The sequence below is a fragment of the Drosophila nasuta genome, chromosome 3 (assembly GCF_023558535.2).
Source record: "Drosophila nasuta strain 15112-1781.00 chromosome 3, ASM2355853v1, whole genome shotgun sequence".
Lineage (NCBI taxonomy): Eukaryota > Metazoa > Arthropoda > Insecta > Diptera > Drosophilidae > Drosophila > Drosophila nasuta.
Window position 1 is genome coordinate 29,985,586 of NC_083457.1, and position 14,053 is coordinate 29,999,638.

General features: G+C 42.7%; 2 protein-coding genes across 2 annotated transcripts in view; one reads left to right on the forward strand and one right to left on the reverse strand.

Moving 5' to 3' along the window:
• LOC132790207 (protein prickle) overlaps positions 1–14,053 on the forward strand; it is a 72,475-nt gene that overhangs the window by 6,201 nt on the left and 52,221 nt on the right. The gene's annotated exons all lie outside the window — the stretch shown is intronic.
• LOC132789613 (antichymotrypsin-2) lies at positions 302–3,141 on the reverse strand. Its single transcript, XM_060797717.1, has 3 exons — positions 2,953–3,141; positions 1,527–2,891; positions 302–1,464 (listed from the first exon to the last, which is right to left on the reverse strand). Exons 1-3 carry the CDS (start codon positions 2,966–2,968, stop codon positions 1,319–1,321), a joined length of 1,527 nt encoding a protein of 508 aa, XP_060653700.1. The 5' UTR covers positions 2,969–3,141; the 3' UTR covers positions 302–1,318.

Below are 14,053 nucleotides of genomic sequence, written 5' to 3' on the forward strand. Positions count from 1 at the left end.
GTCTTCTTAAGAGAATGCTTGACTTTTATAAGTCAACAGCTTTGGTTGATGGAGCACGAATAAATCGAAAATTAATTCTTTTGACAGTTATTTTTTAATTTCATAAAATAATTAGAAGAGTATAGAAATAATTAAGAAAGCTACGGTCGAGTGTACTCGACTTTAAGATACAGTCTACCCATTTTAAATAAATAACACAAATACCAAATTAGTATACCAAATTAGTATACTGAAAATACTAAAAAAGCTATTAAATTGAAAATATACCATATACAAAAATATTCCAGATTGTCAAAAAAAGCATGTGAAGCCCGACAGCAAAAATAAAAAAAATTTATTTTTAAGGAATTATTATTCATCGAAATATAAGAAGTATTTCTCAAGCAAAAGTTGGATTAAGTGTAATTCATTTCCATCATAATATTGACTAATTATGGGTAATGCCGTCGATACAACACGCCAATAAAATATTAGTATTATTATTTATTGGAAGCCACAGGAATGTTTGTTTTGTATACTATTACTTAAAAGAGAAACTGGTTTATTGTTATCAGTGGAATTTTGAAATAAACAAATAAGCTCAGGCGACACATTATTGTCTCAAGATCGCAGCCTATAGCATGTGAATCTCTCTGTCTCTCTCTCTATCTCTCAAGAACTTTGCTCTCGCTCTCCACAATCCTCTCTCACACATACTACGTGATATTGTAATTCCTAGTAGTCGTTTATGACGCAATACAACAATACAATGCTAACCAAGAACATTAGTTAAACTGTTGGATTTTCAACGGGGATTTTTAGATTACTCATACGACATGTTAACATACTACTCTCGATGAGGCTGGGCTTCCCGACAAGAACCTGAATATGAATATGAGTACGATTTCGACCGTGTTCAATGAGGAAGTTTTTTGTTGTTGCTTAGCTGCCAATGTGATTGAGAAATTTGCATTGGTTAAACGCGGTTGTAGCTTCCATTAGAAGGGGGGAGGCGAAACGGGGTGCCCATCACGGCGAACAAAACGGGTTTGCCAGATACAGCAACAGCAACAGCTCCACATTGTCGTAAACTGAGCGAAACAACAGCAGCAGCAGCTGCATCTGGAAAAGGTACAGAAGCTGAATGAACAATCAGCTGCACAAAGGTTATCAGCCATGAATAAAGACAAGTCGGAATTAAATTTTTTTTCTTACTTTTTTTTTGTTTCTTTGTGATTTTGTAGAGATGAAATTTTAGTTAAATATTTACGAGTACGTTTATAGAATAGAGTATCAAAATGCGTATAACTTAAGAGCTATTCGATGAGTTCGACCTTTTTCACTGCGCTCCAGTCGGCTGTGTAGGCAGCACCACATGGCCAATGAAGAGCACTGTCTCCGGTGTGCGAATGGCAAAGATGAAGGGATGATCGGCAGTGAATTCGCGCGATTTCAGCGGCAGCGAAAGCGGCACAAATTTGGCATCTATAAAGAGGCGAGAGATTATTAACAAACTGAGTGAGAATTGGTTGACTTTTGCTACTCACAGGAAGCGGCGGCTGCTTCAGAGCCAGCCTCGTTCACATCGATGTAAGCCTTCTGCAAGAACTTCGACACTGTCACCTTTTTCATGAGCATAGCATCGATCTCAGAGTCAACGGTGAACATGCGATTCACGCGTAGCTGCTGCAGTGGACGCATCAAATCCTGCTCCATCTCAATGCGGAACTTGGGCAGACGCACTGTGACCGTTTCGCGACGCAAACGCGAGGCAATCACATTCAGATCATTGTTGGGATTGGCCAGCATACGCTCCAGCTGGGGCAGACCTTCCACCTCGTTGGGCAGTATCAGCAGCATGGTGGCCTGAGTGCCAGCATAGGGCAACTCCAATGCCTTGGCATTTAGCTCGGGGAGATCGGCATAGGGGAAAATGTCATCGTTGTACATCATGGGCACTGTGACGACGGCGTTGTTGCTCACGCGGAACTTCTCCGGGTTGGTGTCCATCGAAGAGAATTCGGTGGCCCAGCGGGCCTTGAAGTAGATGGCATTAACCAGCAACGCATGTGTCTGTTCATCAATGTCCGACGCGCTGACGAGCTCACGTATCTTTTGCCTCGTGGCATCCGCTCCCCAGGCATTGATCTTGCTCGCTGTGTTCGCTGCACGCCTCATGTCCACAGCCTCAATGTCGGTGCCATATAATTGATTGGCATAGCGTCTGAAGTCGGGATTCAGGCTGGAGTGTTCACGGTTATAGAACAATTTGTTGGCCACAATCAACTGAGCTCCATCCAGTTGCTGAAGTTGAGCGTTTAAACGCTCAAAATCTTTGCCCACGGAGTTGCGATCATCGACAAATTGACCGGCGCGACGTAGTTCATCGGCTGTTTGGCCACTGGACACGCAATAGAGCAGAGCGAGCATGGCATGAACGGAGGAAGGCGAGTAGACCACATTCCTGCGCTGATTGCTGAGAGCGATGGGCTGAAATAGCACAGAGCTGAAGCGTTCACGATTGTTGAGTTGTGGTGGCGGACGCGTAGGACCCGCGGGAGCAATCTCGCGGTCGACGCTGCCTTGACCAGTGAGCACAACGGGTGCGGGAGTTGGAGCTTGATCGGAACGTGGAGCAGCCGCTCCTTGGCGTGCAGTCTGGCGCTCTCCATTGTAGGTTGATTGTTCCACCTGTGGACGCTGTAAGTCTGCAGCTTGCGCTGCTGGAGCCGAAGCTGCCAATGGAGGACCTACGCCGGATCTGGTTTGAATGCCACTGGGTTCGTTGGATGCCCAGCCACGGGTGGCGAACACTACGTTGTTGATGCGGGCATAGATGCCTGTGGAGGCGACAGTTCCGCTTTGCAGACACAGGCAGCAGCTGGCCAGGAGCAGCAACAATGCTGTGGAAGCTGTGAAGCGGACTTGGTTAGAACTCTCAAAAAGCAGCACACAATTATTGTTGTTGCTTACAGTATTTGCACGACATGGCTGCCAATTACTTTGTTACCCTGGGAACTTGTTTATTTTCTTCGTTTTTTTTGCTTGACGAGCTGTGCTTTTTTTTCTTTTTAATTTCTGCGTTTGCGTTGCGTTCGTTTGGGCTCCGGCCGTTTGTGAAGTCAGCTCAGCTCGGGCGTAGCTTTAATACGAAACTGATCATTGCAAAAAGTGTCGAGCACAGCCAAAGGCGACTCAGTTCTGAGAGCGTTAAGCAGCAGCAAACAGCACTGAGCACTGAGCAGCAGTTGAAGCTGTGGATGAGCTTGTCGAGATAACCGGTCTAGAACGCTTCGAGCGCTGTCCCATTGCACAGTGGGTGATGCGGTGCGAGTTGCGGGCAAAAAACCAGTTGCCACTTTGCACTTTGCTTCAGCTTTCCAGCTTTCAGCGCTGAGTGCGAGCTCGTTTTTGCCGGCAGTCGTCATCAGCAGCATTGAGCAGCGTTGAGGCATCAAGTGTATGTTCCAGGTTGCGTTTGGAAAAACCCCGGCATTGTTGATTCTAATTACATAAAGAAAATATATGCACAACGAGTCAACGAGAGTGACTCGAATACAACGAGTATGAGTATGAGTACGAGTACGAGTACGAGTACTTGTACTTGGAGAGTACTCGAAGTATTGTCATTTGTGATTGTTGTGATTTTCCAGGGCGTTGTCTTCGGAGCTGCTTCTGGTGGTGCTGCTGAAAATCGCGTGGGTTTGCATTTGATACACGTGCAATCTCAATTGCGATTACACGACCGACCCAGCGTGAGTAAGCCGGAGAATGTCAAAGTCGCAGTCGAGTCAACTTAAGTTGAGTTCAAGTTAAGTTGAGTGTGTTATCATGTTAGAAAAACCAGCTGAATGCTTGTTAGTTTATTTATAGAATGCTATGAGAGTCACAGATAAAGAAAAGAGAAGGAGAAGGAGACACTCATAACTCCTCGATTTCCTGCAATTAATGACTGTGCTGACTAACCCATGACGTCGAATGATTCTTATAAACTGCCTGCTGACATTTTTATGCTATCATCGAGTCGCATGCAAGTTTAACCTATGATAAATAAATATTACTTAAAGTCGTTTTCCCTATTTCGTAACACTCTCTCGCAGCATTCCCCACCATAAATCGTAGCGCGAGAACTAATTAAGTATTCCAAAAAAATCTAAATGTACGATAAAACTCGGTTAGAGACCTCACACGACCCCCGCTCAAGTTGAATGCAGTTCATTCTTCTATCGTCCAACCTTCTTCTGCTTAATTATGTAAAATCAAGCCACAAAATGCAGTTGATATCATAACACACACACACAGTCGCATACACTCACACTCATTCGTGTGTTTAAGTGAGTTGACCTAATTGCACGGCCAAATGTGTAAACATAATTTACTCCAATTAGACGCTGCCAATGTCTCCGCCCCTCGTTGTCAGCCACATGCCGCTGCCTGCAAGAAATTGGGGCAATTGTTCCTACTCCGACTCCGACTCTGACTCGGAATTCGTGTTCCAGTTTGCAGTTGCAAGTTGGGAGATATGAACGAGCATAAAATGCAATCAATTAATTTCGTAGAGGCGCAGTTAGAGCTGACTCCACCTCGGTTAATTACGAGCACACACAGAGCGTCAGGTGGATCGCCTTTTATTTTTGTTTGTGCCGCCAGTTGGCGGCTAAAGAATTCCACTGCTCCATATGAAATCGATAAGAAAAAACCGACAGCTGATGGAAGAGTGTTGCAAAAAAAAACGTACACGAAAAAGAGATAATTATAAAGAGGCTGTTGCTGTTGCATGAAGACAAGTGTAAAGGGATGGCTTTGTGTAGGCTTGTATTTAGTATGGATATTTATTAGAATAATGAGATATGATGAAATTATAATTAATGTACACTTTTTAATATAGATCTTGCTTTTTCGCGTGCTTTCCCTTCTTCGCTTCTTGTTAGAGTGTGTCCACATATCATACGATATCGATAAAACGATAAATGATACCGTAGCACTCACTGAAGGGCTCATGTGGCACTGTAAAAGTTATGTTGGTAACAGCTTCTGTTACCCGAGCTTTACATTCGGCCTCTCCTGACAAATCGCAGCGTCCTCGCAAGAGTCGTTTGCTGTGATCTTGCCATTGTCTTCTTCGTCTGATTCATCCGGCGGCAGCTGACACCAATGCTTCATTTTGCCGGAAGAGTAGTCAGATTTGGAATGTTTCTGCTTTCGTTTAACATGTGGCAAATCTTTGACTAGATATCTGTCGTTAGGCAGCACCTTGGTGATAATAAAAGGGCCTTTATAGCGAGGCTCCAATTTGCGGGAGGTACCCGTGCCAAACGGCTCATTCTCGACCAGAATAAGATCATCTACTTTATATACGTTGGCTTTGGCTTTATTATTGGCCAATTGCAATGGCACATCCTCAGATGTGTAGCCCGATTGGGAGGCATCGATGCTATTGATACGACTACAATGGGGATATTCCTGCTGCTGCTGTTGCTGCAGTTTTTGCTCGTCCTGCAGCAATGCCAGCTGCAATTTCATTTCTTCCAAACGTCTCTCTAGCTGTAATTTGTCGTTGTATGCTTTTGTACGTTCCACGATAGTTTTGGAGGCTTGTAAAGTGCTCTCGTCGACTTCTTTTTTGAGCAAGCGTGCAGTCAGCTCATTTTCAACAAGCGTTTGCTTAAGTTCCTTTTCACTTTCTTGATAAAACTCAACGGAACGCTGCAACTCGATAAGTTGTGTCTTAACCTCCTCGTACTTGGTCAATGCCACCCAGTTGCAAGTCAGCTCTTCTTGCTGCAGCTTTTGCAGTTCCTCCAAGCGCTGCGCCGCTTTACGTTGGTATTGGGTCAATTCTTCCTCCATTTCTGCAATCTTTTGATATGCTTCCTTCAGTTCAAGTTCAGTGATCCGTGCATCAGCACGTAACGTATTTTGCGCCAATTGCAGCTGTTCAATCTGCTGTGTCCTCTGTTCAATTAATTGCTGCAGCTCAACTATTTCTTTATCATCATGACTGCCAATTGCCTGCAGATCAGCAATCAAAGTTTCGTTTTGTGCGCGAAGCTTTTCCAACAACGCACGCATTTTGTCCTTCTCTTCTTGTTTCTCGAAATTACCAAGAAGTAATTCTGGAAAATTATCGCATGGACGCTCTGCTGACATCGGTACTGCTCGGTTGACTCTAGACTGGATCTTCTCAAAATCGAACGACAGTTTAGCGCTTACGATGACGTCTTGGCCCAACAGAAAATCTTCTGGGAGTATCTCATCTTCGACAATGTAAACTTTGGCGGAAACACTTTTTCCGTCGATGACTATTTCCAGCTGTATAGCTTCGGTTGACATACATGTACCTCCACAAATGCCTCTGATTTGCATAGCACACTTGCTGTGAACGGCTTTAATTTCTTTGGCTACTGACCTGCGCACAATACTAGCTTCACTTCCGGAATCAATGAACGCGACGTAACAGTGCGAGCTGACAACAATATTCTTTAGGAAGGGTATGTTTGGTTGCAAGGTGCCCACGCGCATTACAGTTGCAGACTGACAATTCTCATTCCGTGCATGAAACTTATTGCACTTGGAACATCTTGTTTTTGTTGGTGGCTTTGGACAAGAATTGGCAAAGTGTCCCGACTCTCCGCAATTATAGCATTTCAAAGCTTCCTTCTGCTTTGCTGACTTAGCATTGACCTCGCCTTTTTGATTGTCGCTGTAATCTTTTGGTGGCATACTCCTCTTATTCTCGCTGAAACGGCTTCGGTTCATGAAGAAGTTTTCAGTTGCATCCCGTAGCTGCTTCATACTATAAAACTGAATCGCTGCAATGCTATTTTGCAACTCTCGATGCTGTAGACCGGCTCTGACGTACCTGATGACCGCTGCTTCACTAAGCTTATACCGAACACCAAGGGCTGACATACGAAAACAATATTCTTTAACAGTTTCGTTCGACTTTCTCGTTGCATTGGCCATAGTGAAGTGGATCTCTGCTTCGTCTGGTTCGATACCAAACTCGTCGTTTAAAGCTTCGGCAAAGTTACTCCATCGGGTATGCACCACTGGTGATGAGTCGAGCCACATCTTGGCAGGACCCTTGAGGCGAGTGTAGATGGCGAGCAGCAAAAATTTCTGATCCCAATTGTAGGCATCAACTACTTTGTTGACCCGATCAATGAATTGTTTGGCAGTGATGGCGTTTTTGTCACTGGGGTCGAACTCTGGCAAGGTATTCGCTATTTCTTTCACTGACGCTTGCCTCGCTGTGTTAATTACTTGCTGACCTTGACTGCATACATTGTTTGAATCTGGTGATTGAATTTCACTATTCATTGCTAGCGGTTGCTGGCTAGGAACTGTCGATGTATTCTGTCTTTGAACGCTCATAAACTGGGACATCATCTCCATTAGCTGTCTCATTTCGCCTTCTAGTTTCGAAATAGCTGTTGCCTGTGACGCAATTGCATCTTCTTGTTGACTGGCAAGACTAGCTGCTTGCGGCATCTCAATCTCTGTCGAACCCTCATGCTCGATCAGTCTCTGGATTAATTCAGCACGCGTTCCTGATGTTGGCAAATCCACACCGCGAAGAAGGAATTTCAACTGATCCACCTTAAGATCAGTTATTTTGTGCATATTTTGTCTTTTCTGTTTAGTTCTCTTATTGTTTTTTAATAATTCTGCACACACTCACACACGTACGCTGCTGCTACGTATTTCACAACGTCTTGTATTTCGCAAATACACACACGCACACTGCTGCTATGTATTTCACAATGTCTTGTATTTCGCAAATACACACACGCACACTTCTAGTATGTTCTCTAAGACTCCACCGTCTCTTGGTGTAACCACGACTTTGAATCCGTCTGCCACGAAGAAAAAGGAACTAATCCGTTATTTGCAGTTTTCTTTGTCACACAGACCTTGAGAACACATCTCACTGCAAACTTTCAACGCCGACTATTCTTGCTGGTTTTCTCTGTCTCAATTTTGTTTCTGCACAATGTCTTTTCCTATTTCATCATCCTTAATTTCACGCTTTCAAATCCATACAACTTATCAGATCCCACTTCTGAACTGTAAAGGGATGGCTTTGTGTAGGCTTGTATTTAGTATGGATATTTATTAGAATAATGAGATATGATGAAATTATAATTAATGTACACTTTTTTAATATAGATCTTGCTTTTTCGCGTGCTTTCCCTTCTTCGCTTCTTGTTAGAGTGTGTCCACATATCATACGATATCGATAAAACGATAAATGATACCGTAGCACTCACTGAAGGGCTCATGTGGCACTGTAAAAGTTATGTTGGTAACAGCTTCTGTTACCCGAGCTTTACACAAGTGACATTCGTAATTGTTTTTTTGTTCTCATTGATGTCACATTTTGACAGTAGCCTTCAGCTTTAAATGTAATATCGACCAGGTACTACTGACACGGTTAATTATCATATTTGTCGCTTGCTACACTGTGAGAAATCTATTAAAATGCTTCAATGCGCTTTGGAAATTTATTGCTAATTTATTAAATTGTGTTGATTATACAGTTATCAAAAATATTTTCGAGATCCATAAAACCGGCTAAAAAGTCACAGATTTCGAAATCATCCTAAAAATATTGTATCGAAAGCACATTTGATGTGATACTGCTAAGAAAATCGAGTGGAAGTTACTCTACTGCTACTGTTCGACTTCTGACCACTGATGACACCAATAGCTTCGTGCCTATCGATTTCCTAATGCCACCTGATACCGATAGGGTCTATCGACTAGCGTCCACCTCTATTACATTTCATATTATTCATAAGTATTCCCTACAAGCGGCAGTGATTTCCAATATCTGAAAGATTGAAGTATAAATTTTATTGGTGAATCACAAATCAAGTTTTACTTGATTTAAAGACTATTCCTTTTTCATTGCATAGTGCAATTGCAGTTTAATTGATTACAAATTGTCAAGATCAATCGCCACCATTTAAAGCAGAACAATTTCATAAATTGAACATCCAAAGAAGGAATAAACTTGACTGCAAATTATATGTATGTACATGTATATACAAGTCGCCTAGTTTTGGCATACAATATTATCAAAATACTCAATAAGTTAAACATTAAAACTAATATATGTGAAAAGGCTAGATAGAATTTAAAATAACATATAATATAAACCTATATGCGATACATCTTTACTCTCATCATCTTACATTTCATGTTATGACTGAAAATGATCGAAATAAAAACAAATAAAATAAAGAAAAAAATCAATTATTTCAACCAGCGCAAATCTCCAACAATTGCACAATTGATTATATTTCAACAGCTTCAATGTCAGGGTCAAGATCAACTAACCAAGTGTCACCTTAAGGTTCAAGGCGCACGCAATCACATGGGATTGTTATGAGATGCAATTGCAGCATGCTGCCAGAATTTGTACGCAACAATCTGTTGTGTGTTGTTGTTGGTGTTGCACTCTGAGTAACCACAGAGCAATTTGTTGGCAACACAAACACACAGAGTCAAAGCCACAGTCGCAGAGGCAGTCGCATTTAATTAATTTGCGTGTTAAGTCAGTCGAGCATTAAACTGACACTTGGACAGACTGACAGACTTGGAAAGACTGCAGCGGCAACTGGCCGACAATAAAAGGCGCGAAAAGCCATGCACAGGCAACTTTGTCATTTGTGCCCCTGCAGCCTCTCACTCTCTTCGCTCTCCTCCCTCTCTTCGCACTCTGTCTGCCCCTTCGTCTCCTGCTCCTACTCACAGTCAATGTCGGCGACGTTGTTGGCGACTCTTACAGCAAAATCGCATTAAATTACACGTTTGCCGCACGATTTGATTTTGCATATGAATACAACGAATACGTTTACGAATACTCGAATATGAATATGATATATTTTAGTGTACATGTATTGTACATATGTGCATATAATTGCGGCAATAAATCAGAAAGCGTATTTGCAATCACAATATTTACACTTGTCCCTCAAATGTGCAATTGCCAATTTGCCTCGTTTGCCAAGTTGCCCAGTTGTAGGCGAAGGCGGACAAGTTGCGACAATTGCAGAGCATGATCGCCAAAGTTGTTGTTCACTTCCCCATATGAGTGCAACAACAACAACAACAACGAGTTTTGCGCGTATGCGTGCCACAACAGCAGCTGCAGCTGCAACAAGAAATATAACATATAAAAATAAAAGCATAAATCCATATAGATATAATGTATAAATAAGGGAAGGTATGTACTCACATATTTTAACTGCTTTCCCATCTTAACGAGCATGTTGAAAGATGGGCTCCAAGTCGAATGCATGCCTCATGTAGCAAGCAGCAAGCTGCAAAGCTGCATGCTGCGAGCTCATCTGTCAACTCTTGCTTCAGACTTCATAACCGCCTGACGTTGTAGCTAATGCTGTGGACGCTGTGGCCCTCTCTTGGGCAGCTGCCTCTTCCTCCACTCTGGACCGCATCCGGAGACGCATCAATTAAAGCGACATAAAAGTTCTAGCGAAACTATAATTTTCATGCAACTTAATCACAGCGGCATTTTGTGAAAGCCCATAAATCCGGCCCAGGCTCCGTCTCCGGGTATGAAACCAACTCAACTCATCGTCATAGTCATTGTTGTTGTTGTTGTTATTGCTGTTGCTGTTGCTGCATTTATGCGTTTAGCTGCAGTTATAGAAATTGCCAGCCCCAAAAGTGGACAGCATCGAACTGACAGCAACACAGCACAGACTAAACTGAGGGGCGAGAGGTGGCTGGGCGGTAATCGCCGTTTAAATTTGTTCTTCGTGATGCAATCATTTTGATGAGCATCCGATGCAACAGCCAGTCCTTGTCCCTAGCTCTGTTTCTATCTCCTTCTCATGCACTCTATAGTAATTGTGTTTCTCCTCACTCTCTTCTTTAGGCCGCATGCGAAGTCGCTTGCATCAAGCCTCAAGTCTGTTTCGTGTGCAACGTTTCGTACGTTAGGCGCCATAATGGGTTAAGCTTAACACACAATCACACACACACATAGATACACACATTTATAGTCTGATACACCCACACACATACACAGTTGGGGAATGCCTCGTCGCACTGAGGTCAGCTTTGCTTTTGGCATTGTTCTGTGTGCTTTTTTGGGTTGGTCAGCAGCCAAGTGGTATTAATGCTCTTTCTCAAAGGGTACAATAAATATGTTATTACATTTAAAAATGCATTTAATAATAATGTAAAAAAGACATAAAATACAATTACTTACACATAAATGATGTTAAGATTTGCTAATATTTCTATACCTAATCATTGGATTCATTTGCAATAAAAATACATAAAAATCTCTACAGAAAATGTGTTATTATATTTAAAAAGCATTTAAAAAGTAATTAAATTTTCAATAGAGCAATAAAATGCACTTATTAACTCATAAAAACATTTTAAGAGTTGCTAACATTTTTATTTCTAATCATTGGAAAAGAGTCTTAAGATTTTCTTACATCAACTTTTATTTATAGTTTTGTAATAAAAAAAACATTCCAATTCGATTGGACCATATTCAAAGATCGGTGCATATTTATAGCTTCTGTTTCTACTTTTAATTCCCTTTGAATATCTCTTGCTGCGTGTTTTTTTATTGATCTAAATTTGAGGCTGTAATTTGGTTACGTAAGCGTTTCCTTATCGCTAGCATTCCTTGGCTATTTGGCCATGGCCTAAGCCTAATGATTGCTGCCCAGCCTCTTTTGCATTTTTTTGTTTTTGTTTTGTTTCCTAACTGCGGTAGAGTCGCAGTAAAGCCTGCAGCATAGGCAATTGCTGTTATTTGGCTGTTGCTGAAGCTGTAGCTGTAGCTGGAGTAAATGCTTATATTTCGATTTAAATAAACAACAAGCAGGCAGCTAAAGCAACGCGCGCCTAATGAGCACAAAGATTTGCTGCAATCATGTGGAATGGCCGTTAGAATTCCAATCAGTTAACGCCTAATTGAGGCGGTGGCTACGACCACGCCCACAAGGCACGCAACACGTCTGAGGCACATGCATAGCATAGCACAGCATAGAATACATATGTATGGCTACTTGGAACTCCAGTCATGATTAGCCGGAAGAAATAGATGTACGACTAGGAGAATACTCGTAACGCTTTTTGTTTTGTTTTCTCCTTCTTTTTAATAGTCGTATTTTGCCAATGTTTTGTTGGCCACATAAAAAAGTACTATTGTGTTTGTGTGCGCCGCCAACGATTTCATGTCAATATATCAAAATGCGGAACCCCTTCATTAGAGCCGCAGCAAAGCAAAGTCTGACGTGCAAACATGGCCCAAGAACATAGCCAGCCAGCCAGCCAGACATCCAGACAGTCACAATACAAGTATAATAATGATGAATTGCGGTATTATCGCACGGTAATACCATGGCCTAGGTATAAAAACCGAAATAGATGAATAGAAAAAAGAGAGTACAAGAGCTCGCAACTGGCAACTCGATCGAAACTAGAGCAGCCGCACGAACATTGGAAAGTGCAGGCCGCCAAGGGGCCATGGAGCCAACCCAAGACAAATATTAAATTGGCAGACACAGGCACGAAGGTTGCGGGTATCGAGAGTAGAGAGCGTACCTCATGCAGGTCTTAGACACGCGGCACGTACTCAAAATGCATCGACATCAACGGCATAGAACTTTTGTATTCTTGTGTTGGCCTTGCGGCAAGCGATGATGATTTATTTAAATTGCAAAGCGAGGCAGCTCACAAAGAAATGGGCGACACGTAGCGTTGGCCAATTTTCCGACAACTTAATTGAATTAGGCCTGGGAAAGGCAGACAACGTGGCGTATACGCAACACGCTGAATAAGTATACGCAAATGCGGCCACAGCTTGAACTAATTCTCATTTGCAGCAGTTGCATGCACACCCAAAAAAAAAAAAAACAAGAAACGAGACTGCTGTTGCTGTTGTTGCACTTTAACATTTTGCCACAGATCTGAAGATTTGCGCAATTAAAGCTGGAACTGGCCGCAACGCCCAAGAGCAAGGCAAAGGCAATGGCAAAGGCAAAGGCGGCAACGATGGCGGCTTGCCAATGTGCATCCAAGCGAACTGCAATTGCATTTGACATTTAGACAAACAGCAAAGGCAGCTGGCAGGCCTCTCGACTCTCTGGCAACTCGGCTGGCAACTGCCACAGAGCAAAAGCAATTTAAAAGCTACAGGGATTTGGCCATAACTGTATTAAGGCCGCCAAGACTGAGACTGATACAGAGGCTGAAACCGAGATTGTGGTTGAGTTTCAGCCGCACCTTTGGCGGCCCGTCAAACTGGCCAATCAACCTCCAACTTACAACAGCAGCAGCAACAACAACAAGCAGCAACAGTTTTGACAATTTAGCAACAACTTCTGACTATTTGTATAATTGGCATTTCTAATTTTTCAAATCTTCAAAATGCGCCGACGTCACCGCACATCGCATTGAGGAATCGCCGGCTACCAACTTAAAGCTCTCTCGCTCGACTAACTTATTATATAGTTGCAATCGGGAGTTGCAGTTGCTGTTGCAGTTGCCGCTGTTGTTGCATAGAATTCACGACCAGCGAGCGAACGAGCAAGTTCTTGTTTTGTGGCCAGTTGAGCGTGAGTAATCAGAAAGCTAAACGCGTTGCATAAATATCAAAATGTGTACAATAATGAAACTGGTTTGGGCGGCTCTCAAAGAATTGCTGGCAGACACAAACATAGATACAAACACTCTCATACACACACACTCACACACACCGTGATAGACGTAATGTGCTCTAGTGAAACCAGTGTTGCCATAATGCTTGTCATAAATTCTCCAAATTACCCAACACGTCGCGCAATGTCGCAGCTTAGTTGGCCTAGGACGGCCATTTGCTCTCGCTGTATCTTGGTATCTGCAGCTCCGTATCTGTATCTACACATCTAGTACGTTGTATCTACTCGTGGCTGATTGCGAATTGTGTGACAGCATGTGCGCTAAATTGAGTTTATGTACTCTCCCAACTTGCTTAAAGGATTAATTGTTCAGGCTTTGGCGCCTGATTGACTGCGCATGCGCACAATCAAGCTGCGCC